The 22,185-nt window shown below is 48.6% G+C and overlaps 1 protein-coding gene across 3 annotated transcripts in view; it reads left to right on the top strand.

Annotated features, from left to right (window-relative positions):
• The window catches only part of PRKG1 (protein kinase cGMP-dependent 1), a 371,601-nt gene that overhangs the window by 230,367 nt on the left and 119,049 nt on the right, over positions 1-22,185 (top strand). For all 3 annotated transcript variants that reach the window (XM_039553813.1, XM_039553812.1, XM_039553814.1), the window contains exon 4: positions 2,243-2,348. In XM_039553813.1, coding sequence (XP_039409747.1) covers positions 2,243-2,348 — 106 coding nt within the window. The remainder of the gene's footprint in view (positions 1-2,242; positions 2,349-22,185) is intronic.

Here is a 22,185-nt window from a genome sequence, read left to right as displayed (position 1 = left end):
CAGAAATCTCTCATAAATCATCATAAATCATCATTCCCATCAATCTGTTGTTTTAGTGTGCAATTCAAATATCTGGCAGTGCCCAAAATCCTCACCTGGAGAGCTCCTACAACTGCAGCCACACAGAAATCCCAGGTTTGGGCATCCCCATCCAAACTCCCCAACTCCTGGTGGCTTTTGGACGAGCGGCGATTTTGTTCTGTGCTGTCCCAAAGATCAAAGGGCACCCCAGCTGTGGCATTTTGCTGGGGAAAAGTTTAAAAGAGGCAATAAACTTGAATTGTAGCATCGCTGCTCTGCTTGCAGGGTGATGTTTTAGATTACTGAGTAAGGAAACTCCTGTTGCAGACACATCTGCTGCCATAACTTTATTCCTCGTGTTCCTTTCTGTTGTGCCTCCTGCACTCAGGGAATGGGGTATTTTATATTTTACCTCCAGCCTCCAACACAGGCTCTGTGGAAAGGGATGGACCAGGAAATCTATGTGCCTGTTCTAACTCTTAATTCCCAGTGGATGTCCCAGTGTTGATTTGTGGGACACATCCCATGGATATTTTTCATCTCAGGGAACTCCTAAATATATAACTTTGAGGTCTTTAATGGCATCAAATCCCACAGAATTCCCCCGCTGACAGGGGGGTTTCAGCACCACAGGAGATGATGCTCGTGCTGATTAGAAGGGTCCTACTGACATTTAAATCTCTGCCCTGATTAGCCTTCAGTAAAGCATCTGTTTAGCAGTGAGGCAGGGTAAATGGGAATGTAAGGGGTGATTAGTGGTTTAATTAATCCAGAAGTGCACTGTCTGCTCTTCACTCAGTGCCTGAGCTGCCTGAACCTTAGAGGAGGGGCTGGCGGGTATGATTAGGGGGTGTAGATATGGATTTATTAGATATATAGGATATAACAGGGTGTTATGTGTAAAACGAGAGAGTTCCACTTCTCCACAGCTCCCTGACACGAGGGGGCAGCCGGGGGGGTCGGGCTCTGCTGCCAGGGAACAGGGACAGGACAAGGGGAAAGGGCCTCAGGCTGGGCCAGGGGAGGCTCAGCTTGGACAGCAGCAGGAATTTCTGCATGGAAAGGGTGCTCAGGCCTTGGAACTGCCCAGGGAGGTTTGAAGTCCCCATGCCTGGAGGTGCAGCCTTGATTATAAAACTAAAAATGCTTCTCCAAAAGATAAGTTTCTGAGTTGAAAACAAGAAGAGGCTTTAAAGGCTCTTCTGCCGTGCAATTCAAGAGGAAATCTTTGAGTTTGCACTTGGAAGGTTTTCCATCCTGCAAATGCAGTTAGGGATAAAAACTCATTAAGGAGGAGGTTTGGGAGCTGAAGGACCAGCAAATCAAAGCACATTCATTTCGTGGATCTTATCAGTGAGAATATTTGTAAATATTTTGCTGAAAGTCTCTTTGCTCTGTGCTGTTTCCTGCAGTCAAATGGGGGCGTGGGGATGGAATTTATTGCATTTACTCTCTGACAAAAAAAGCAATTAATACAAGTGTAGAGGTCTTGGGAATAGCTTTAATCAAACTGTTTCTCTAAGGAGAAGCCCCGTTATAAACGGTACATACTCAAGCATTTATGGGTAATGCAAATGTCTAAGGCACAGCTGAGATGAAAACTGGACCTTTCGGGGTTCTTTTCTCTCCGTTATGCGCTGCTTTCCCCTGTTTTTGCAATGCAGCTTTGCCTCTGAAGAATGGGATGGGATGTTCGGTGTGTAACTCAGAAGTCTTGGAATTCAGCAGGGACCTGAAAACTAAAGCTGGAAAAGAATGACTCAAAACCTCCCCAGCTGGGAGCTGTTTCATTATCAGGGTGTAACAGGGCTTGGGGCTGGAAATTTCCTTGAGCTCAAGGAGGAATTGTTGTCTGATTTGGGAGCAGGGTGAAACCTCAATGGACTTTGCTGGGTAACACACTAAAAATGTCCCGAAATCGCTCAGGTTGCGGCGAACTGACCCCGAATCCTTGCTCGCCTCCAGCCTTCCTTGATTTCTCCTCCTGTCTCAGCTGCTTCCAGGCCGTGTTTCCCCCAGCACCCAGCTCCCAAGCCAGGATTCCCCCGCTGCTCCTTTCCGTGCATGCTTGCTCCCTTGTCCAGCGGCTGCCTTCCCCGGTTGGCAGCGCTCCCCGTTCCCGCACTTTTCACCAATGCCATCGTTTCCCTCCGCAGTTCACAACAGGAATTTGGACAGTTTTTGCTAATCTCGTTTTCCCCTTGTCTTGTTTTTTTTCCAGCTCTCGTAAATGTGAAACTTTGGGCTATTGATCGGCAATGTTTTCAAACAATAATGATGAGGACTGGCCTCATCAAGCATACTGAGTATATGGAATTTTTAAAAAGGTATGGCACTTGTTTATTTATCCAAAAATCCCATGAAACTGCCGTCCTCTCTTGCCTTTTTATTTTATTTTTTTTGTGAGTGCAGTATTTGATTTGTTTTCTTCTCGTCTCTTCTGGTTTTAATTATTATTATTATTATTATTACTGTTATTCTGATGATTTTTCTTTGCTGTTTGCCCTTACTCCTGAGAGGAGGGGGAGCTTTGCTGTGGGGGAGTTTCATTCCTGTTGTGAGTTATTCATTGGCAAAGAGTCCCAGAGCCAGGGGGTGAGAGACAAGCTTTCATGTGAATCATTCAGAGGGGCAGAAAAGACACGTTTTTGCAGAAACACACCCTTTCAAGGGAAAAACCTGGGGTTTAAACTTGTTCAGATCCATTCAGAGTGTGTTCTTGTGCTTCTAAAGCGACATGGGAGTTTCTAGAGAAGAAAAGGTTCAGGTTGCTGTAAAATGGAAGTTGGATGAGCAATATAAAGACAGAAAAACAAATCTTTTGCTCATTAAACTTGATTTTCCCAAAGGTTCCTTCAGTTCCTTCAGAGATTTAAGCTTTGGAGAGGTTCAATAATGAATAATCCCTATTATTGAGAGAGCTGGGGGTGTTCACCTGGAGGGGAGAAGGCTCCAGGGAGAGCTCAGAGCCCCTGGCAGGGCCTAAAGGGGCTCCAGGAGAGCTGGAGAGGGACTGGGGACAAGGGCTGGAGGGACAGGACACAGGGAATGGCTTCCCAGTGCCAGAGGGCAGGGCTGGATGGGAGATTGGGAAGGAATTGTTCCCTGGCAGGGTGGGCAGGCCCTGGCACAGGGTGCCCAGAGCAGCTGGGGCTGCCCCTGGATCCCTGGCAGTGTCCAAGGCCAGGCTGGACACTGGGGCTTGGAGCAGCCTGGGACAGTGGGAGGTGTCCCTGACATGGCAGGGGTGGCACTGGATGGGCTTTGGGGTCCCTTCCCACCCAAACCATCCCATGAAAATGATTCCATACAATCCGGTGCCACAGCAGTGAGGAACTGGTGGTGTTTCATGTCACCAAAATGATCCCAAAGGGAAGGAAATATCCCCAAATTGTAGGGACAGGGAAGGCCCAGGTCCCTGTGGTGCTTTCAGCCATCCCAGTGCCGCTCAGACATTATGAAGACATTCCTATACCAGGCTTGGCCCAACTAGTATTGGAGAAAAAAGGGACCGAGGGAAAAGGAACAACAAAATTATTAATACTAAATGTTAGTGATGCCATTAGTAACAAAATATTAGTTTATACAAATAGATGGTATTTAAAATGTGTGTTATATACCATATATAATGTAAATATATATATGTAAAAATAACGGAGACGTGATTCACAGGAGCTTTTGGGTTGGAGATCATCGAGCCCAACCATTCCCCAGCACTGCTGAGGCCACCACTGACCATGTCCCCAAGTGCCACACCCACACGGCTTTGAATTTAATAAATTAAATTTAAATTTTTAAGTCCACACCGGGGACTCCACCATGCCCCTGGACAGCCCCTTCCAACACCTGGCCAGCCTTTCCTGGAAGAATTGTTCCCAACAGCCCATGTGAACCTCCCCTGGCACAGCCTGAGCCTGTTCCTCTTGCCCTCGTTCCCTGGGAGCAGGGGGTGAGCGCAGCCTGATCTCCAGGGAAGTGGAAGCAGGAAGGTGATCCCATGGGATTGATGCCCTGGGATGAGGGTGGCTGTAGCGCAGCTCAGCCAGAGCCAGGGCCAGGGAATTAATCCAAGCTGGGATTTGAGCTGGGAGCAGAGTCCTGCCCAGCTCACCCCACCAGTCCTCGGCCGGGTGGAGATCCCAGCTCCCGGCCTGTCCCTGTGGGCTGGAATTCCGCTGGGCTCCTTTCAGTCAGGAGTGGCAATAGTCCCCATGAAATAACGAAGCTCAGGTGCTTGGCCAGGCTTCCCAGCCTCTGCTGAGGTGAGGCTTTCCCTGGAGAGGGCCGGGAGCTCCATGGACATGTCCCACGGCTGGGAAAGTGTGGCCAGCAAAGCCGAGCTTTTTCCAGGTGTCTCCATTGATGATTACCAACAAAGGAGAGCAAACAGAGCCTGCTGCTTTATTTTAGGGGTTTAGACCCCATCAGTTCCAGCATTAACAAGCCTTTCCACAACGCCAGGAGTGAGTGTGGGATCAGCTCCGGGGTGGGAGCTGCCAGAGCAGGCCCCGTGCTCACATTCAGCTTTTAAGCTCTGAGCTTTAATAGAGATTTTCCAGAAGATTGTCGAGATTAATTTGGATTCAGGTCCTGCAGAGCCTGCCCAGCTTTAATTTTAAAGCAAACAATGTGAGGAGGAAACCAAGGAGTGTTCCCTCACAGTGGCTGAGCTGCTTGAACACAACCTGGGACTCATTGGAAAGGCCTAAGGCAAGCAAATAAATATTTATTTTTTAAAATCTTACCGTTTGAATTTAGGAAAAGAATTTCTTCCACTTGGAGCACCTGTAGGAAGGTCCTTAAAAAATGTTGCTTCCCACTGGGTCTTCCACTTGGGCTCTGGGCATCTTTAGCTGTCTCAAACTCAGCTAAAATCCCATATGGAACATTAAATGCTCATTTTCAGATCCCATTTGCTACATTAAATGCTCATTTTAAAATCCCATTTGCTACACTAAGAGCTCATTTCTAAAGATGCTTTCCTTCAAAATGTTTCTAAGGAAAAACAGGACAAATCCTGAAGAGAAGGAGCTTGTCAATTGTTGTCTTTGCTCTTTGCTTTTTGGGGGTTTGGTTTTTTTTTTTTTCCTTTCCTGCATTAATGCCTGAATGCAAACGCTCTTGTTAAGAAATAAATGGAATAAAAAGAAATCTTTGAATGGTGGCTGCCCACAGAAAAGTCAGTGGGGTTGGACAGGATTTTTTCCTGCTGATATTGGTCTAAAAATTCCCTAATTGTGCCATTATCCCAATAACATAATTATCACCGTCTCCAACAGCAGATTTTCATGTGTGAGCAAAGCACAGAAGAAATTAAGCTTTTGGGGGTGAAAGGAGGCTGTTCATTTATTATTTTTATTTATTCTCTTTTATCCTGCTGAAAATCCAGCTGGATTTCCAGGGCTCCCTGGGAATGTCACCCCAGCAGCGTTGTGGGTTTGCCGGGGTTTCCCCCAGCAGGATCATCCTGCTGGCACAGGGCAGCTGCTGCTCCCTAGGGCCACCCTTGGCTCTCCAATCCTTTCTTCTGAAGGCCAGGAGAAAACCGTAAACCCAGGACAAATCCATTTCCTGGCTAAGAAATCCGGGAGTGCCTTCCCAACGTGTCCTGGGCTGGAATGCTGTATCCCGCCTTGCTCCAAGGAGTAGCAGACTAAGAAAAGTTGGGACAACTCCTTTGGCTGAGATAAAAGAACTCTTCTGGAGCAAGCAGCAAGTGAATTTCCTCTTTTTCCTCGTTTTCCTGAGGAACCAGTCTGTGTCTCCCTTCCCAAACCAGCAGCTGATCCCTGACAGGATCAAGAGCCGCCCGAATTCCCTGGCAGCATCTGCTCCGAGGAGGGGCTGGAAAAGCTGTCTGGTTTTGATCCCTGTGTGCACCTGCAAGGCAAATCCCAGCAGTGATTCCCTTGGACACACAGATTTTTGGTAGCTCATTGTGTGACTAAACCGATGTCAGACCAAGGTAGTTCCCAGAGCAGCCAGCAGTGAAAAGGGAAATATGATTTTGTGGTGTAGGTTTAGTAACTCCTGATGGTACAGGGGGTTTTGGTGGAATTCATCTAAAGTTTTTAGCCCAAATTGTGCTTTTTGGTGTGTAACTGGATATATTTGTCCTTACACGAGGGCGGTGAGGTCACAGCTGTGCTAAACTCCACTGCACCTCTCACTGCAATGTTCAATGTTCCAGCCTCACAATGATTTCTTTCTCAAGCCAGTCCTAAAAAACCATTCCATTTAATTAAAATCAGAATATTTCAGTTAAGGAAACAACTATTTATTAAATAAATTTGTCAGGGAATAAAAGATGGGGAAAAGCCTTGTGCTGTGGCAAGAATTTCCTGCGAAATCATAAGAGTTTTAAGACCTGAACACCTTGAAAGAGTAAATACTGTGTTTTTTCCTCCCCAAAAATGGCTTCCTCGATGTAAAAAGCTTCTTTTAATGAAAAGAGGCCATGGTGCAAACTGCAGTTCCTCCGAGGCCCTGGAAGGAGTCAGGAGAGCTGGCGAGGGATGTTTGGAGTCACCTTGGAGGCAGGATCGAGCTTTAGGAGTGGATTCTGGGGGGAAGTTCCCACTTACATACACAGCCTTGAATCCTAGGAATGAAAAAATTCCATGGGCAGGCATGGAAAGGGTTCCCAGGGGCCTTGATGTGAGAAGCTGCAGAGGGTGGGGATCCCCACGGTGCCCACAGGAGCTCTCTGGACGTCCCTGCACCTCCCGGGCTCATCCATCAAGAGTGAACCCAGCCTGCCATCCAGGTTTTTGTGGGATTTCAGTCCCCTGCATGGAAAAAACACTCTGGGAATGGCCTCACCTCTTGTCTGCCTGGTGTGTTTGGTTTTTTGACCACATGATTTGCAATTCAGGCTGTGCTGGGGACACTTGAGGGCATGGCCAGGGAAGCGGCTGAGCGGGAGCAGCGGGATTTGCTGCTCACGGTGCACGGGCAGGCGCTGGAGCAGAACTGAAGGGATGCTCCACGGGATCCAACTGTCCATTCCTTCTGCCCTTTAACAGGGAAAACTGTCCGTCTTGTCTTGAGGAGGAGGCCAGGGTCAGGTTTTGCTTGACGTGCTTTTTGCAATGAACTGTGTCAGCAGCCCCAGTTCAGTCTCTGTAACCCCTTGTGAAGGCTGGGAACGGATGGGAAGGGGCTGGGGCACATCCTGCCCGGTGATAGAGGTTTAATCTTGACCATACACATTTTAAACTAAGGAAAATCCTTGTTGGAGGCAATGCACCCCAGGGAAAAGGGAGGAGAAGGGAAAAGAAGGCAGAAGGGTCTCTGTTGATGCAGAGCATGATGGGAGGGGAGGATTAATTCCTTCAGCTCGGGTGTCAGCTGGGTTTGAAATGTTGGTTCATACACACTGGAATAAGTCAATATCTCGTTTTAATGCTGCTGATCCATGGAATTAAAGAACGGGTTGGGTTGGAAGGGACCTTGAAGATCAGCTCATCCCACCCCTGCCATGGGCAGGGACACCTTCCACTGTCCCAGGCTGCTCCAAGCCCCAATGTCCAGCCTGGCCTTGGGCACTGCCAGGGATCCAGGGGCAGCCCCAGCTGCTCTGGGCACCCTGTGCCAGGGCCTGCCCACCCTGCCAGGGAACAATTCCTTCCTCACATCCAATCCAAGCCCTCGCTCTCTGCACAGAGCTGTTCCTTGGCACACAGAGGGACAATCACAGTGTGACTCCATGGGATGTGCTGGATTGTCACATCCTGCAGGATCTGCTGTTTGGCACAGAATCATTTACCCCAGGCAGGTCACAGGCAGTGCCTTCACTCCCACCCTGCATCCCTGGGGTCTCAGGTCAGGGGGGTTCAACTCCCTGACAGGAGGGGGCAGCCGGGGGGTCGGGCTCTGCTGCCAGGGAACAGGGACAGGACAAGGGGAAAGGGCCTCAGGCTGGGCCAGGGGAGGCTCAGCTTGGACAGCAGCAGGAATTTCTGCATGGAAAGGGTGCTCAGGCCTTGGCAGGGGGCTGCCCAGGGAGCTTTGGAGTGCCCATGCCTGGAGGTGTCCAAGGAAGGGCTGGAGGTGGCACTCAGTGCTCTGGGCTGGGGACAAGGTGGGCATCGGGCACAGCTTGGACTCCATGGGCTGGGAGGGCTTTTCCAGCCTCAGGGATCCTGGGATTCTGTGGGGCAAATTTGGGCTGTGCAGGAATGCTGAATTGCCACCTGCAGTGGGAAGGAGGCAATTGCAGGGACCGGGGGGTGCAGCACTGGATGCCCTGGGGAATAAGACCTGGATCCCTGAGGATTCAGTAGTATTGGACCTGCTTTTCCAGTTGGTTTTTTTTTCCTTTCATTCACCTCAGAGTTTACTTGATGAGGTAAATTCTAATTTGCTGGCAGGATTGCTGTGCTCTCTGAGATGATGTCTTTGCATTTCCAAGGCAAACAAAACCACAAATGTCCTTTCCCCACCTTTATGACTCTGTCAGCGAGGAGAAACACCCTTCAGAGACCCACTTGTGATCTCCAGAGGCACAAGGCCTGCTTTGGGGTTAAGCTGCTGCCTTTTACATCATTCTATTGTAGTGGTTCTACTGAGAATTTGAAAAGGCCATGCCAGGAATTAAATCTTGGACTTTTTCTTCTGGTTTTTAGCCTTTAAAAATAATGATGTTTATTTTTACCTGTTATTTTTGATTTCCAAATTCCCTCCCTCCCCCCCCTCCTTTTTTTTTTTAAAGGAGGAGTGCTGCCTTTTTGGGGTTTTTTGCCATCAGTTGTTATTTCTCCTGACAAGGAGAATCACATTTTACTTTTCAACACCTGCAGAGTTGAAAGGTGCAGGTCTCAGGTACATATGGATCAGCAGGGTTAGCAGGAATCACTGCTAACATAAGTGCTCCATGGTTTTATCCTGATGCAAACAGTCCCAGAATCCAATCCTCTGTCACCACCATGGTGCTTCAGAGCCTTCAGGGGTGGTTCCATCCCACATCCTGCCTGTTCAGGGAAAGAAAACTCCTCTTGTCAGGAATTTTGCATCAAGCGAAGCCTAACCCTGGCTCTTGGCCCAGGAGGACAGTGGGATTCTGAGCTCCAGAGCAAAGCAGGGTGTGACAGGACTTCAGATCGTGTTTCTGCAGCTGCAGCTCTTCACAGCTCAGTGCAGAACATTAGGCACAACTGGAGATTTATTGAGGTGTTAGGGTTTGTTTGAAGTCATTCATCCTTTCCAAATCATCATTTGGGATTGAAATATTGATGGCTGTGCTTAGCAAGAGGATTGTTTTGTGGTGCTTGCTGAAATGTAGGGAAGAGTGGAGTGAAGGGAGGGATTGGAGTGAAAGATTGGGGCTTTTTACTGCCAGTACTAAAGCAGATGCAGTTATTAAATATTTTGATCACATTATGGTGTGACTTGAACTACAGGGCTCTGAAAGGCGGTGGGATCTCCAAGTCAGGACCTGCAGCTCCACCCTGCATGGCTTCCCTGAGGTTTCCCTCAGCAGGGAAAGGAGGCAGCCCGAAATAATGGGGCAAGGCTTTTTTGGGTGTTATTTTGCTGATTTTGGTGAGAATCTCTGGAGCTGTGACCTGTCAGCTCTAGAAAGAGCCCAGGGCAGTTGTTCATTCCCTTGCTGGGGCAGAGAGGAACAGCCGTGCTTGGTATCTAAGCATTAAGAATGATGGATTGTGGGGAATTGCAAAGGATGAGACATCTGGAGGTGGAATACAACAGGTTTTATAACCTTAATTTATAAATCAATCCTGGAACTGTTGGAAAATGTCAAGGGGTTTGATGTTCATCCTTGTCTCTCTCCGTTACGGCCACAGCCGTCCCCAGGTTGTTGTGCTCTCCTTGTGCCCCACACACAACGTCCCTCAGGGTGTCACCAGGGTGCCTGAGGAGTTTAAAGACCTTCAGCTCCTTCTCAGTGCTCAGGATTGGGTTATAAATCATTCGTCAATGGGTTGGAAATCAAGGCGAAAGGGTAAGCTCAGATTTAGGACTTGCTGCACCCGACGCGCTTGGCCTCAGCAAGGGATGCTCACCTCGGGCATGATCAGCACGATTTGGAGATCCGCGTCTGGTCCTTACCCTTCTTTTTGAAGTTTCCCCATACCCATTAAACTCTCCTTCCTCTGGGCTCCAGAGCTGTTTTGGGAGCCCTTGGACAGTGCGCAGCCATTTGATACTCACGGATATTTCCGAGCTCGTCCTCGTGCCTGACACTTCTCACAAAAAGCCATTTACCCCCTGCCCAGCCTGTTATCACCCAGACAGAGCCTGTTCTTGTGCCCATTTTCATGCTCAGATAACAAACAGATCCCTCCCAAAGCAGCTGACAGTCTCCTCTCCTCAAAGGAGAAGGATTTCAGCAGGGCCAGGAGTCTGCTTGGAAGTATTTTGCTTGTTGGCCAGGCCAAGTGAGGAACTCTTCATACAGGGCCAGAAATGCAGCTGGAGCCTTCCAAACTCCATTTCCTTTTGCCTGGCTCACAACCACATCGGCTCCTGTGTGATAAGAGGATTATTGTCTTTATCATTAGCATTATTTTTCAAATGAGGGAGGAACCTGAGCATTTCTTGGCAGGTTCCAGGCTGAAGTTTAGCTTCTCTCTCATGTTTTTCCATCTCTTCTAAGGAGAAACGCCTGAATTTCCCTGCACCGTCCTGGACTGCATCTTACTAACCGTGGAAGTCCATGGAAGAGAAGTGCTCCCATGGGGATGTTGGGTCTGCCCAGGTCAGAGATGCCTTTGGGTGGTGTTTGCTGGGATTTCTTCTCCTTGCAAAACTGTTCATCACCTTGGGTTGATAATTGGAAGACCAGCTGAGGTCTCCAATATAATATTTTAGAGAATTCCAAAGGAAACTGTGCTAAAATATGTTAAAATCCATGGAATGTTAGGGAGAGAAAGTCACGGGAAAAGGGCCTTTTTCTGCACAGCTGGTAGGGAAGTTTGAGTACAGCCTAATTACGAGGAGGATGTCTCAGGCTTCGTGTTTGAAAACCGTCTCCAAACTGCCTTTGGAGCCTCATGAAAACTCCGGAGTCTGCTGCAAATCCACAGTGCCAAGCAAAGGTTTCTGGAGGAGCATTAATTTGATGGCAAACGCAGCTTTGGGGCCAAATAAATTGTTGGCAGAATGTTTCAGAAATGAGGAATGTCCTCTCTCTGGGTGCTGGGTTCCTCGCAGGGTGAAGAGGCTCTGAGGAAGAGGGCAGAGCAGCGGGTGGGGATGGTTTGGGGTCAGACAGGCTGGGGACACTGTTGCCTGCAGCACTTGGAGGCTGAGGAGGGATGGGATGGATGCATGGATGGTTAAACGGGCTAGAATATGGCAGGCCTGGAGAGAGGTTGTCAACAGCTTTGATGTTTAACTGGTGCCAGGGAAAAGCAGAGGGTGGTGAGGCTGGTGTGAGATGCTCCACATCTCCTCTCACGCTGCTCAAAGCCACACCTTGAGGGCTCTGTCCAGTTCTGGGCCCCTCCAGCTCCCTCCTGGGGCTCCAGCCCCTTCCCCAGCTCCGTTCCCTTCCCAGGACAAGCTCCAGCCCTTTGTCATGAGGAGCCCAAAATTCAGCTTCCAAGGGATGCACTTGAGAAGCTCACAGTGCCAGCAGGGCCCATAGTGAATGTTTAATGTTTGATGAGTTTCTCAGCTGGCCCTTCTAGCTGGCCCCTGAGCTCCTGCCCGTGATTACAGCATTCCCAAACCCTCCAAGCCTCAGGTCTGAGTGGAGGTAGAAAACCTCAGATGCCGTTGAGATTGAAACATCCCAGCAGGAATTGCCGTGGCCGTAAGTGCTTGGCAGTGCATTAACTTGGAGTCCTCCTACTTTCATGAAGGATTCATTGAAGTTTCGACTTGCTGTGAAGCTCTTCAGGATTTCCGAAGTGGGTTTTTAGTGCAGAGATGCAGCATTTTACACATGCAAAGCTTCAGACTTGCTGAGAACAGCCTCTGCCATGGCTGCCTTCTCCTGGCACCAGTTCCCAGGGACTTCTCTGGTGATGGCTAAAAACACACTCTGGGTTCTGTTAGAAAGGGAGATTCAGAAACACAGCTCTGAAATGAATTCCCTGGCCTGAAAGATGGGTGGAAGTTCAATTGCCATGGCTGGGGAAGAGAGGAAAACTTGGGAGGACTGGAATTGTGCCCACAGAGTAATGGAGTGCTTCGGTGGTGCCAATTCTTTTAAGAAATAAGTGGCCGTGGGATAAGAGGAGTATCAGCAACTCCTTCACTGGCCATGGCCACCTTCCTGCCAGGGCCTCAGTAACAAACACTGTGGCAACAGCCAAGGAGAGGTGTTAGTCCTTCCCAGGGTCTAACTGGGGTTAATTGGCTGGAAATCAGAAAGCTCCAGTGCAGATTTGATGCCATTGCTTAAACCCACATAGATTAGGAAGAGGTTGGGTTTTCTCCCTGCTGGAAAAGGCTGGCTGGGAATTCTGGAGAGAAGCACAGTGAATAACCCAACCCAGCAGCGTGGCTTGTAATCCAAAGTGAATATCCAAGGCTGCAGCCTTCATTCCATCTTTCCTTAAGGATGGCTGGCACTTATCCCATTGCCCAGCCAACCCAGCTGTGGGTGAGCAGCAAACTGATGGAAAAATGGAAACTGATGCGCCGCTCGTCCCTGAAATAGTTTTCTTTTTTATTTTGTTGTGATAAAAGCGTCGCGAAAAATGCATTTCAACAAGAACAAAGATTTCATCAGGGACCTGAGGAAATCTGTCACTTCACTTAACAAACACAGAGCCCTTGAGATGTGTGTTGGGATGAGGATGGTGTGATCCTGGTGTGCTGATTGGAATCCTCCAGGGAGGGAGACGTGGTCAAGCCTCTGTTTGTTCAGGCAAAGCCCAAACAGCACAGGCTGGCTCTGAGGAGCTTTGAAATAAAGGGGATTATTGCTTCCCCTGCAGAGGAGTGTAAAACACGGGAATTCATCCAGACCCTTCTGACAGAGGGATTTTAAAGTTTGTCAGTGATCGGGGTGAAGCAGTTGCTGAGTGCAGCCAAATTGTGTCCCACATGTGAGCCCAAAAAACCCCAAAATCGAGAGGAGGAATAGGGACAATCTTTGGATGCACCTTGTTGCAGTGCAGGAGTCAGGAGCACATTTGCACTGTGGAGCGTGTGAGAGTCTGAAGGCCAAATTAAGTAAAGATCTAGGCACAATTCCAAACTAAAAGCTCATTAACTCCAGCCCTGCGTTGGCTTGACCGCTGGGACGTGTGTGAGGACACCCCTGGACGCTCCTTGGCAGGCAACTGGGAGCTAATCTTGGCCTTGACGTTACAAAATGACGCTGCTGGAGGCGAAGCCCCGGTGCAGGAAAAGCTGCCAGTGCTGTTTGGGGGCAGTGCCAGGTGTGAGGGAAATGTTGTGGCAATATTTCCTTACATTCACAGGATAGCAGTGGTGATCCACGAGGAAATGGGATAGGTCCTGTACTTGGGGTGTATTTAGGGTGTATCTAGGGTGTATTTAGAACGTGCAGGCTGGAGGATGTGTAAGTGTGGGATTAGTGCAGTGGGTTGGTGTCTGTGCAATTTATCCCCTCTGTGTTGCTGCATTGGAATTGTTTATTTCACACACCTGCAGCTTGGTGAGCTCATCAGTGGCTAATCTGGCAGGTAAACCAAGGAATTTGGCTTAAACAAGTATTTTCAATGATTCCTAGGGTGCTTTAGGGAGCTTTTCGCCTTTCTTTTCTCAGAGTGGCATGTTCTTTCCTGGTTTTCTTTCCTGGAGAAAACCTCTACAACCATCTGTAATTACTGGTGGAGCAAAGGGAGTGTGTCAGACCATTCCTGGCTGAGTTTTTTCCCTCCCAGAGTTTAATTATCACTGCTTTTTGTTATCTGCTCTCTCTGAATCTCACTGGGGTTACCTCTGTGCTGTGTCAGGGTTGCACCCACAAGCTGGGTGAGGGCAGTGAGGACATGGTGGATGTGGTTTTAGAGGAGGATGGGTGGTGGTGGCTCCTCCAGCTTCTCCTCCTCCCTGGCCAATTGCTGGGCTGGCTTTTGTATCCCTCTGTGATTTACATCATTCCCAGTATCCCACCTATTCTCTGGAATCTGGGACAAGGTGAGCAATAAGTGGAGGTGATGGGGTTTGTTCTCCTCCTTAGATAACCCAGGGCGTGAAATTGAACTTGGATGTAAAAAGGCAAAAAACCCCCAGTTTGCCATTCATTCTGGCATGAAGCTTTAGCCTTTACCAGGAAGGGAATGTTGTAAAGGTGGGATTTACATCTTTTTCATCCAAAAGCTGTCATTTCCAAACCAAAACCAACCCATGTTTTCATTACAACCCACCAAGAGTCACTCAGGAAAGCCAGGAATATTGGTTTCAATATTTATTACAACAGAGCCGTGTGGTTTTGGCCATTCCCAAACTACTCTTGGCTGCTCCCACAGTTTGCCAGGTGGATTTGTTTGGAAGAGAAGTTGGGTAATGTCTTGTTTCTGTGCTTGAAGATTAGAAGTGGTGCTGTGTGTGCAGATCTCCCGAGTGAAGCATCCTTTACCTGGTAATTGTTGTGTTTTGTCTCAGCAGAGCCCAGGAGAGATTGAGCACAAAGCCTTTAACATGACTACAAAGAGCTCTTTAGATGTGCATCTCATTGTGTGGAACGTCTGGAGGCCTTCCCCACATGAGCAGCGCTTTCCCCTCGTGAAGATACAGAAATATTGATCCAGAGATAGGCAATAATTAGCACAAATTAAGATGTTACAGGAAGTAGCCCCTAGCACTGTCGATAGGGGATCGTGCTCAGAAGCTGTTGCTGAGCATGAAATCCCCGCTGAGTGAAATGAACTGATTTGATCACTAAATGCCCACAGATTATAAATTTGGTAAATTGATTGTTTACACTTTTGTGCCCCTCACTCGCAGTGGCTCTCGCTGTGTTGCAGGAAATGCTCAGTGATGGGAGCCACCGTGCCTGGGGCAGGAGGAGTTTGGTTCAGGAGCTGACCAGGGCAAGGGAAGGGCTTTTACTCATTGGCATTTTCCCCTTTATTGCATGGGAAGTGTTTAATTCGTGTTGATTTGAGGAAAACAGGGAATGTGGCTCCTCTTTGGGAGCTTCCAACTGAACTCAAATTGGGAGGGAGTGCAGGAACCTTCACTGAAGTGAGGAGGAATGGAGCTCTGCTCTTTTTTCCATCTGTTTTGAGCCAAAAATTAGGTACTCATGTCTGGGAGGTCAAGATCAAGTTCTTTTCTTGCTCTTGAGCTGCCCTGAACCTGCTGCTCGGGGTGGAATGGCTGGAATCCCTGGAAATGTTCAAGACCAGGCTGGACATTGGGGCTTGGAGCAGCCTGGGACAGTGGGAGGTGTCCCTGCCCATGGCAGGGGTGGCACTGGATGGGCTTTGAGGTTCCTTCCAACCCAAACCATTCCATGGATTTTTGATTCCATGACCAGGGCTGGACCCCAGGACTGTGGTAACCAAAATCAGTCAATTCCAATGTGGGAAAAGGAGGAATTTGTAATATTTCCCTCCTATGAAAAATTCATCAGTGTGAGCAAAAGATAGATTTTAATTTCTGCATCTGGACTCAATTTGGAGAAGCCTCCCGGGAATCTGGAGAGGAGTTAATGACTCACAATGTGCTTAATTACCTGTAAAGTTACTTTGTGCTGAGCAGACAGAAAGGAAGAGTTGGGCAGAGCACGATCAAAGTTCTTTAGCCAAGATAAAAATGAAAGAGGGGAAAAAGAACTGTGGTACCACGGGTGTCAATGACAGTTCCAGAAAAAAGGTGGATTTGCATAGAATCATGGAATCCCAGAATGAATTGAGTTGGAAGGGACCTTAAAAATGCCCATTTCCACCCCCTGCCATGGGCAGGGACACCTCCCACTATCCCAGGCTGCTCCAAGCCCCAATGTCCAGCCTGGCCTTGGGCACTGCCAGGGATCCAGGGGCAGCCCCAGCTGCTCTGGGCACCCTGTGCCAGGGCCTGCCCACCCTCCCAGGGAACAATTCCTTCCCAATATCCCATCCAGCCCTGCCCTCTAAAGGGAAGTCTTTAGAAGGTAAAGGACAAGGGCAGCAGCTCCCTTGGCCAGGTTTTCCAAGGACACCTGTGCACGACGAAGTCCGGGATGAGTTTCTGGGCCATAAATAAGTGTGGGAATTCTGTCCTGAGTGGGAAGAGATTTGAAACGCTCCCGGTCTCCCCTCTGGCATAAATGCTCATGAGAAAAGGAGTCATGTGGATAATGTGCTGCCTGGGCAGGATCACCAACATGGAATGGTGATTTTGGGTTGTTTTTATTTCAGGGAATTAATTCCGCTCTCACACAGGAGCCACGCTGTTAACACTGGTACAAAGCCCATGTTTGAAGCAAGCCTTAGTCATGCTACTAATGGGAGCATTTTGTCTTCAGCACCTTTAAAAGTTCCCTAAATGGTGCCATTTGTGCTCTGATCTCTTAATGTTTTTATGTCCAGGCAGAGATGGGTCTGGTTTTCCTGCACCGAGTCCATTTGCACATCATAATGATCATTTTATGCATTTGTCCTCTCCTTGCATGGGATGAATTTTTAATGTGCAGGCAGTGGGTGACATTTTTATTGCTTTTACGAGCACCAGGAATGCATTTTAAATTCAATTAGGTACTGTCTCTGGAAATACCACACAAGTGACTTGCCAATAAATACATCTCATGGATTACTGGAAACTAACAGGGACAGTAATCACTGGAGTGACTTCACTGGGCCAATTTTCGTGGCTCCAAAAAATACAAGTTAATGCATATTAGGAGGAATAATTCAAGCTTCATATAGACACTGATAAACCAGCATAATTATTTCTGGAAGGAGATGAAAAGAGTTTCTGCAGCTCAACGGAGACAAACTCACTGGGTGCCCCAGCAGCTCGCAATGCAATTTGAAATCTGTGTTTTAAAGGGTAGGGGAAGTCAGAAAAGGGCATCCCATGCACTGAACACAAGCTCAAAGAACTCGCAGGATTTGTGCTGTTGAATTGAGTTGGAGATGAAGACAAATCAGGCTTAGGCTGAAGTGTCCTCAGAGGGATGGTAAAAAAATCCTGAAGTTGTTAATAATTGAGCAAATTGCAGCTGACCTGCCGTGAATCACTGTTCTGCTAAGCTGCTGACGAGGAGCCGGAGCAGGACCAGCTGGCCAGAGCACACCAGGAATCAATCAGGATCTGGTTTAACAAGAAAATCCAAACTGCTGCAAAACTGGGAAGATGAAATTCAAAGCAAGTGGGGATCCGCGTGTGCAGGCACTCACAACCATAGGCACAGGATTTGGAATACTTTGTGGGGAGATAAGGGTGCCATTGAAAATAAAATCACTTGGAACAAGTAAATAAAGCGTGAGTCCTTATCCAGAGGCGGTAAATGCAGGAGGAACCAGCGTTTGCTCCCAGGACATGGAATACCAGAGTGGTTCCTGTCTGCAGGGACCGTCTGCTCCAAACCCTGCTTTAAAACAGCTGAGCTTGAGCCAACCCCACCACCCCAGAGAAACCTGGAGGAAGCAGATGCCCTGTCCAACACAGCCTCTACTCCCCTGCAGCTGTAGCATGGGAGATGCTCAGCGGCTCGTGGATCCTCCGAGGAAACCTGGATTGCAATCCATGACCTGGATTTTCCAGTCCGGGCTAATGGGACTTACCCTTCCAAATGACACCAGAGATCCAGGACCTTCTGTTCCCCCATATTTTTAGTTTCCAGGTTGAACTGATGTTTCGGTAAATCCCAGTCCTTCACAAAGGGTTCCCAGCACTGTCTCCGTGAGGTCCTGGATCTAAGGGACAATGGATAGGGCACCTTGTCCCTGAGCCACTGAGCTCCACTACAGCCCCAACTGAGTTTTGATTGGAGAAAGGAAAAAGCACCTCTTGATAAGAAAACATCCAGCCTTGTGTCCTTGGCTTCCTCATGGACAGAGCTCTGCCCCAGTCCTTTCCTTACTGCTGGAAACGGGGGAATGAGACAAACAACTCAGTTTGTGGGATTTCTACATCCACTGGACTTTGCCTTCCTTCACCTGCAGATGATCTTTGCCATCTGATCTTCCTCCCGTGTGGGTAATAACCACTCTGAATCCATGTTAAGTGGCAAATGTGTTATTCCAAGGACACTTAATGGGATTTGGCAGGGGGATGTTATTTGGGATAACCTGGCTGCTGTGTTTTAAATCAATCCCTGTGTGCCCACCCTGGTGGTCTGCTGCCCTGATCTCCATGCCTGGCCCAAAACTGAGCTGATGAACATGTGTGGGCCACTAAAGGGAATTTTGTTAGGCATTAAGCACCACAGAGGAGTAAACTGAGTCATCTGCAAATATGTGGAACGATCATGAATAAATCAGGAATGACAGGGACCCAGGAATGGATTTATGGAAGTGCTTTCAACACCTGTTGCTGGCTCCTTTTAATGGTATTTTGATATCTGTCAATGAGTCAGATTTTAATCTGAAGTGTTTCCTTCCAAACGCACTGAATGGTGGTTTTAATCGAGATGAAATGTGGCCTGGCATAAATCAATGTACAGAAAAGAAAATCTGCCAGCCAGCCATAATCGTATCGTGATGACCTTCTTGCAATGAAAAAATGAAATCAAGTAAAGCTGACTGGCATAAATTATATTTTAAAATCATTTGTGATGGGCTGGTGGAGCCACTGTTGGATGAGGATGGGCTCTGGGCATAGCCAGGCTCACAGGATGCTGCTCTGTGAAAAGGGGCAGGGCAGGATATCCTGGATTACAGCGCTCAGGGCAAAAATTCAGCACCAAATCTGGGTTCATTCCTTTTGGATCCATCTTCCCTATCCTTTCCCATTCCCTGACCTCCTCGTGGGCTAATCTGGGCTCAGGTTTCCCTTGTGTTTGCTTCATGTCTGCCGCAGAAATCCTGGAATTCTGTCCTGCCTTTTATTATTTCTCTGTATCAACAAGGGAGCCCACAGATATTCCCAACCACTGCAGTTTCGGGATTGTCTTCATCACTTTTGGAAGAGGACAGGTGGAAAAGGTTTGGAGGTTCAACCACGGGCCGAGGGAATGACAGAGCAGGGTGCTGGCGGGATTCCCGTCCTGGGATACAGAGTTGTCTGCTGAACAGCAATTAATTAAACAAATTGGTGGAATTCAGTGAAGCTTTCATGTTGCAGCAGAGAACATAGTGGAGAAGAGGAAATGCTGGATAGAGCAAAATGAAACATCAGTTGGGATTCAAGTGGGGCCAGATCCAATGTGTGTTGGATCCAAAGGAAGAGTCCCCAGGAATTTCCCTCTAATGGCAGGAGAGGGGCTGTTCCATGGATCAAGTGACCTGTGGCTGCTCAGTCTTGCTGGTGACCACTGACCAGAAGGCTCCTCCCCTTTTCCGAACTTCTTTGGTCCTGGAACACAGCACTTTCCCCTCATGGATCATCCAAACCCAAGATGCTCCAGTTGGAAGCTTGGGTGCCATGCTCCCGACAGGACTGGGATGAGCCAGTAGGATCAAGAACCAAAGGACTGGATTTGGGATCAGCAGCCCCAGATGGGCTGTGCTGGGAGAGGATGCCAGGACTGGGATCAAGAGCCAGTAGGATCAAGAATTGAGGGCTGGATTTGGGATCACCAGCCTGGGAGAGGAAGCCGAGAGGGTTTGACAGCAGCAGAACCGAATTGTATGGAATTTTTGCAATTGGCTTCCCAGCACAGAGGGGGGTTTTTTTTGTTTATTTTGGATTTCTTATTGCCCATTATGCTGCTTGCCTGCCTCTAATATTCCCGGGATTATGTTTTCGTAAACAATTGGATTTTCGAGCTGTGTGTGGAATCTGTCAGGCTTTATTTGATTATTTCTCCAATACAATCCGGGCCTCTTGAAAATCCTCGACCCTTAATTCATTTCCAGCTGCGGAGGCCCTGCTGTGCATAGGAAATTTTGGACTCCAAGGTGTAAAGGGAGAGAATCAACGGGGATTAAATCATCCTTCTCCTTTCTTTAATTCAATAAAGGACTCGGGCTTATCCTGGAGAAAGAGGGGTGTCCCAGCTATGGCTTTAGAGGCCCTCTAAAGGTATTTGGGATTCTGTGCAGGTTATAAATCACAAGGAAGGGAGCTGTGCCCATTCATGGGTTGGGATCACGCAATTGACTGGTTGGGATGTCCTGGAGGTCTTGGTAGTGATCCCTGGGGTTGGCACAGGGATCCCTTGTTTCTGGGAAGGTCTCAAATGCCTCTGAGGTGGATTTCCATGGGGCCAATCCCAGGATTTCCCAACGTGGTTGTGCTGGGTTTTCACCATGAAAGGAACAAAATTCTTTGGACTTTGGTGCCATTTTTGTGGCTTATTTCTCTGGGGGTAACTAAGTCATTCTTGGAAGTCTGTTCTCAGTGGTGATCTCAGAAGTGATCCTTTGGTGATCACTCAGAAGGGATTTTCTTTGCAGTTGTCCCTCCATAAATCATCTTGGACATATCAGCCAGAGTGAGGAGCTCAAGGTTGCTCCCAAACCCAGTTCTGCTGCTTTTTGCTGTGTCTGCTATTTGGTGACGCTGCCAACCATGGGGTCACCCGTGCTAACTCCCAGCCTAGGAATGTGTTGGGCAGGACATCCATGGTTTTTAATCCTTCTTATAGTAATTAACAACAACAAAAGGCACATACTTAGGAGTTTTAATGCTTTGTGAATTGAGGAGATTCACCCAACACCTGTGTCAGGGAGCAATTTTTTAAAAAAAAATTAAATATTACACAGAATCCCAGGATGGGTCAGGAACCACAGAGGGCACCTGGTGGCACCTCCCTGCTCCAGCAGGGCCATCCCGGAGCACAGGCACAGCACTGTGTGCACACAGCTCTGCAACAGCCCCAGGGAGGAGAGCCCAGAGCCTCTGTGGCCAATGTGCTCAGGGCTGGGCACTGCCCAGGGCAGCAGTTCTGCCTCCTGGGCAGGGCAATTGCTGGGCTCAGGCCCTGCCCGGTGCTCTGGTGCCATTGCTGGGCCCCGGAGCAGAGCCCGGGCCCTGCTCGGAGCCCTCCCTGCAGCCAGGGACAGCCAGGCCTGAGGGCCCCTCTCAGCTGGGGCTCCTCTCGAGGCTGAGCAGCCCCGGCTCCCTCAGCCTGTGCTGGGCACGGAGATGCTCCAGGCCCTTCCTCAGCTGCGCAGCCTCCGCCGGCCCCGCTCCAGGAGCTCCCTGGCCCTTTCAGGTCCCTTTGCTTTGGACAAGTTGCCCGGGAGAGTGTGAAAAGCTGGTGATTCAGAGGATGTAAACCACATTTACAGCTTATCTTTCTTTTGTATACCTGTAACTCCGAAGGCAGAAAATGATGGTGCTCTCCGTGATACATTCATTGAGTAGGGGTGGTTAAAAGGAGGACGCAGCGTTTGGCAGTAAACAGGGCTTGGAAAGGGTGTCAGTGGCTCCGTGAAAAAGAGATGATTACTACAATTCGCTGTCAAGTGCAGCAGAGATCTCTTGAGACACAACTCCTGCCTTCATTCAGTCTTGGAGACGTTGTAAATACCCAGTTTGGAGGAAAGAGACACAACAGACCGTGCATGCAAATGCCACTTATCCCTTATTTACACTCACTGTGGTTTTGGAGCACTGACCGGTGTTAAGGATCTCTTTTGAGGCACACCATGAGAATCAATCCCAAAAATACTTTGTTTTCTACCTTTTGTGAGGTAATGGTCTTTGTTGGACTTCATTCTGGTGCCCCAGGGTGGCAAGGCCAGGCTGGATGGGGCTTGAAGCACCCTGGGACAGTGGAAGGTGTCCCTGCCCATGGCAGGGGTGGCACTGGATGGGCTTTGAGGTCCCTCCCAACCCAAACCATCCGGGGATTGTGTGGTTCAGTCAAGAAGCAGAAATTTGGCTTGGTGCACCTGCTCTGGGTCTGTCCAGAGGCTGAAGGGTAAGGGCTCATTTCCCATGAAATCCCCCAGACAAAGAGGAAAAAATGCAGGAGAGAAAATCCTTGACAGCAAACTGTTTTGGAGAGGTAATTACAGTGCAAGGCAAAGACAATTTAATTTCAGCTGTATTGCAAATGCAGGATCATAAAAATCAGTGTTCAGGGCTCTGAGGCTTTGCCTGACAGCTTTTATCTTTAATCACTAGTGAGTTTGTATCAAACACAGTGTGGCCAGATGGGCCAGGGCAGTGACTGTCCCT

This window comes from Corvus cornix, chromosome 6, assembly GCF_000738735.6.
Source record: "Corvus cornix cornix isolate S_Up_H32 chromosome 6, ASM73873v5, whole genome shotgun sequence".
NCBI lineage: Eukaryota > Metazoa > Chordata > Aves > Passeriformes > Corvidae > Corvus > Corvus cornix.
Note: the sequence above shows the minus strand (reverse complement) of the source record. Positions and strands in the feature narration are given on the sequence as shown.